The sequence below is a fragment of the Nematolebias whitei genome, chromosome 11, assembly GCF_014905685.2.
Source record: "Nematolebias whitei isolate Nwh7 chromosome 11, NemWhi1, whole genome shotgun sequence".
Taxonomy (NCBI): domain Eukaryota; kingdom Metazoa; phylum Chordata; class Actinopteri; order Cyprinodontiformes; family Rivulidae; genus Nematolebias; species Nematolebias whitei.
The window spans coordinates 43,871,590-43,876,587 of record NC_056508.1 but is presented as its reverse complement, the minus strand read 5'-3'; the positions used below and the strand labels follow the sequence as shown (position 1 = coordinate 43,876,587).

Genomic DNA, 4,998 nt, shown 5'->3' with positions numbered 1-4,998 from the left:
CTGCACACCTCAAACATGAGATAAAAAGGTTTTTGTTAAGAGTTCAGTTCAGCTTGGAGTTGGAAAAAGTCAGTTTAAATACCAACCCCCCCCCCCCCCCCCCACACACACACACACACACTCACACACACTGTTGACAACGAAGAGGCGAGCTGAACGTTTCTCTGCCGCCACAGAGAGCTCTTTTTATTCAGGAAAAATGACTTAAATTCCCAGACGTTAACAACATTTGCACAAGAGCTTGAGCTGGTTCTGTTTCTGCTGAGAACTCTCAAAGAACGCTGCTGTCGTTTCTTAAAAAAAAGGGGGGTCGGGGGATTGCTGTTTCTGCTTTTGGGTTATTCAAAAATCGCTTTTGCACCTTGAAACCGATATTTACAGTTTTGTTTTGCTGTTCTTTACTTTTTCAGCAATTTTAAAGTTCTTCCAACCAGTCTATAAGCACCGGTTTTTAGATTAAAACTTAAAAGTCTTGAACTTTGTGTGGAACAGTGCTCGATACAGAGTGGCGTTCCACAGGGAGGGAAACCCACTTTTCTTAAATAGAACTCCTGCACCTCGAGTATGAGCTGCCGAGCATCTGGATGTTGCTCAGTTCGGTTCCGTCGGTGAGTTAAACATAAATAAGTCATTAAAGTCACAAACACCAAAAGAGAGGAATGTACTGGACTTTAAAGTGAGTTTGATGCTTTTTACTCTCAAAGTGTGTTTTTACATGAATATGAAAGGGAAGTGTGAACATATAGAAAAGGGAGTCAGACTCGTGGGAAGTTTAAAGCCGAGTCACTTAAAACTTTAAACTGAAATTTATTTGTGTTCAAAGTTTTTCAGCTTTATTTCTGTGTAAAAATGAACGTTTGCTCTTTTTAAATAGCTACTTAAAAAAAAAAATTATTTTGCTCTGTAACGCTGCTTTTGCTTTTATTGTTTAAACTGCTACCAAAATGATTTATTCCAAACTAGTTTTCTTTCCTAGATTAAAGCGTAAAGCTCCGGTTTCTAACTGCCCCTGAATGCAGCACGACAAACACTACTTAGCTATGAAACCCTGCTGCAGACGTCATTTAAACTATGACTGATTTAAACTGCTTCCTCTTCTCTAAGGCCCTCAGTCAGTTTCACTCAGAAACAAGAACATGATCGTCAGAGAGCAGCAAACACTAACTTGATCCTACTTGGATATTTTTATGCATCAAATTAAATTAATAGCAACTAGAGAAACTGAATTTCCTGTGAAAAATGCAGCATGAGTCCTTGTTGCAGAAGAAATGAGCTAAAACCTGCCGAAATGAAAGAACAAGCATAACTGAGCAGAAAAAAAGCAAAGAACACAAATTTGCTGAATCAGTTTAAAATAAGCTGAAATGAGAACAAAAATGAGCAAACTAGCTAAAAAAAAAAAAAATCTGAAATTAGCAAAAAATAATAGCTGAAAGTAACTAAAGAAAGAAGGTGCAACTACAAGAAGGAAGAGGAAGGAGCTGAAATAAGCTCCAAGAATGTGGAATCAAATGAATTTAGCATAAAAACCGCTTAGCAGTAGCTGAAACTAGCAGAGATGAACTAAAAGGAGAACAAGCTGAAAGTAGCAGAAAGATGAAAGTAGCAATTACCACAAAAACTTGAATTTATCTGAAATTAGCTGAAAAAATGCTGAAAAGGTAGAGCAAGCTTAAATTAGAATAAAGTATAAAGAACACGTTTGCTGAAAAAAGCTAACATTAGCCATTAAAGTAGCTAAAAAAAGCAGAAAGCTGAAATTACAAGGACGTGGAGAGAGAGTGCTGAATTAGGCTGAAAAGTTGAAATGAGTGCAAAAAATGTGGAATTAGTTGAAGTTAGAATAAAAATACCTAAATACTAGCTGAAATAGTAGAAAAAGCTGAAGCTTGCAGAAATGATCTGAAAAGAGCACAAAACAGCTGAAAGTAGCTAAAAAAGAAGCTTAAATTTGCACAAGGAAGCTGAAGCAGAACAAAATGTGAAAGGAGCAGTAAAGGGTTGTAAAGAGATCTAAATAATTTAAGAATGGAAAATAGTTTGTTTCTTATGCGGGAAAAGGCTAAATATTTCAAAAAGCTAAAGTTGCACCAATAAAAGTCACAGCAGGATCGTCCTGAAACAGCTGAACGTTTTGTTGAAACAGCTTCAAAACGTACAGAAGAAAATGCTTCGTCATCCTCAATCCAAGTTTCAGCTGCAACAACTCAAAAAAGATCATCCAAGGGTTTTTATTTATTTGTTGTTTACATATAAAACGTTTCCTTTTCTGCCTCGTAGCTGCTGGTGAAAATATATTACTACATGACAGCAGACGAGGTCACAATATATTATCGCCGTAATACACGTCGTGCGTTTTCTACCAACTAAAACAACGGTAAGTAAATGAAAAATACAAGAAGCAGTAAGTACAAAAATATAGTTTGATAAAGAGCTTATTAATACAATAGTGCTTCATCTTTGGTTATGTTTGTGGCCACTGGTTTGTTTTGACACTTGTGAATCGGTGCGTCCAAACTTTTACACGTCTTTGGTCCTTTTCCTCGTTTCACACGCACGACTTCATCTGACACGTTCACCCTCATCGTCACGTGCACACACCCATCAGAGAGTCGGAAACCTCACGTTCAACGTCTGAGCGAAATGCAAACGTGATTGTCGCGTACAATAAAAAATAAAAATGACGAAAGGTGCCGTTATGTACAAACAGAATTCACACAGGAAGTTGATGACATCACCATTGGTCGATTTAACTAAATAAACGTGTTGTCTTTAAGAGTTTTGTGTCCGACTGTTCACCTTTTGTCAGAATTTATTGTGAAGAAGAAAGAGCTCCTCGTGTTTCAGCGTCCATGAAGCTGTCCGGTGGTTCTGTCACTGTTTGGGTCCACGGCGGCGTCTTGGTACCGCTTCACAAAAAGGGTTTGTTCATGAGTTTGTAGCTAAAGCACAGAAAAAATAAAGCCGAGTGCTGAACTTTAGCTCTTTTTTTTTAGGGGGAGTCATATTTGAGATCATAGTATCAGTGAGTTACGTGTACGAGGATTTATTAATAAAGTTGTTTGGCAAAGTAAAATAAAACCCTGCTGCCCTTGGGCCAAGCCTGTTGGACTGAGGCTTCATGGATCATTTTGACCCAAGGGCAGCAGGAGGGTTAAACAATAAATTAGCAAAATAAAAGAAAACCCGAACAGGACATGATTTGTAGTGTTAAGGGTAGGGGAAGTGGTGGGGCAGACGCTAGAGAAGGTGGGCCTGTGATCGGAAGGTTGCCGGTTCAACTCCCCAGACTGACGTCATCAAAATATGGGTGGGAAAGGTCTGCCTCCACCCCCATTTGCCCCACTCTGGGCCCTTGAGCAAGGCTCTTTACCCCCACCCTCTGGGGCTGTGGTAGCTCCGTGGTCTGGGGGGTCAAAGTTGCCAAGTCTTCGTGCGAGTTCTCTGACCCCTGAAGGGCGCAGCCGAAAGAAAAACAAAACTAAAGGTTCTTGTTGTGAAGCGGTACCAACATCTTCATCCAAGCGTCTGAAAGGAGGAGCCTGGCTTTGGTTAACCCATCAGTGGTCGTCATGGAAACATCAATTCAGTGGAAGAGGCGGAGCTTAATTACAAACCAGTCTCGTGTGGTTTTGTGTCATTTTTCCCTCTTAATATTTCAGAATCTAACGCGGACTGGCTGCAGTCGTCACAAATAATAATTAACTAAATCGCCAACGGTCATCAGATTTTGATGTTTTTCCTTTTTTTTTTTTTTTTAATTTGTTCTTCAAGACTAGATGGACAAAAAAAAAAAGATGAAAGGAAAACACGGGAGTGATGTTTTCTAATATGTCCTGACGTCCGCAGCTGAAGTTGTTTTAGTTCAAGGTTAGTTGTTGTTTTTTAAACTGGTCTGTTTGTCTGAAGCCTCCTCGCTCCTGGAGGAGTTGTGACGCGAGTTGGAAAATAAATCCAGAACCACCCGTCGGGTCGGTCGGAGGTTTCAGCTCTTGGATTAAATTTAAAAACCCGTTCGTGGTCTGGGTGTCGTCCCGTCGGCGCTGCTCGTTTTGCCTCTTTTCGTCGTCGGTTCCTTTTATCGGCGCGGCGCCAACATGACCTTGTTGATGAAGTTGACGATGGCCGAGGCCGGCTGTTCGGGGTCCAGCTCTGCGAACAGGTGGCAGACGTTCTCCCCCGCGCTGCCCGGCTTCTTGGCAACAAACCCGAACACTCTGGAAGGAAAGACCAAAACAACGTGCTTTAGGCAGCCCGTCAGTTCTCACCTTCCACTCCAGCTGCAGGTTTTGTTGTTTAGCCACTTATCAAAACTTTCAGCTCATTATGCTATTACTTTCAATATGTGCAACTTAAATACTCAAAATATTTGACTTTCTTTACCAATTTTATTTAGATTAAAATACGTGGAGATTTTTGCTACTTTTAGAAAGATTATTTATCTCAGAGGGACATTTGGTTTTGTTTTAGCTTCTTGCTACAGTTTTATCTTTTTAGGTTTTTAGCAAGCATTTTGCTACATTTTACTTCTATAAGCTTTTTTCCTGTACATGTTCGCTAGTTGTGATTTGTTGGTTTTAGCTAGTGTTTTGCTTCTTTTAGCCTTCAGCCAATGTTCTGCTGCTTTTAGCTAGCTCTTTGTTTATTTTAGCTAATGTTTTGCTCTTTTAGCAAGTGATCCGCCATTTGCTTTTAGGTATTTTTTTCTCCTTTTAGCTGTGTTCTGCTTTTAGCTAGTGTCGTGCCTTTTATAGCTTTTTTTTTTTTTGCTCCTTTCTGCTAAGTTTTGTTATTTTTAGCTAGTAATTTAGCTTCTTTTAGCTTGTGTTTTGTTTCTTTTAACTGGTATTCCGCTTGTTTTAGCTGTGTTCTGCTTTTAGCTAGTGTCAGGCTTCTTTTAGTGTCATGCCTTTTACAGCAGGGTGGGGTTTTTTTTGCTCCTTTTAGCTAGTGCTTTGTTCCTTTTAGCTAGTGTTCTGTCAAGCTTTTTATAGCAGT

At 39.7% G+C, this 4,998-nt stretch overlaps 1 protein-coding gene across 1 annotated transcript in view; it reads right to left on the bottom strand.

Moving 5' to 3' along the window:
* Positions 1 to 3,428: 3,428 nt before the first annotated feature.
* tns2a (tensin 2a) overlaps positions 3,429 to 4,998 on the bottom strand; it is a 69,110-nt gene continuing 67,540 nt past the window's right edge. The window contains exon 28 of the mRNA XM_037685024.1: positions 3,429 to 4,217. Coding sequence (XP_037540952.1) covers positions 4,079 to 4,217 — 139 coding nt within the window. The 3' untranslated portion in view covers positions 3,429 to 4,078. The remainder of the gene's footprint in view (positions 4,218 to 4,998) is intronic.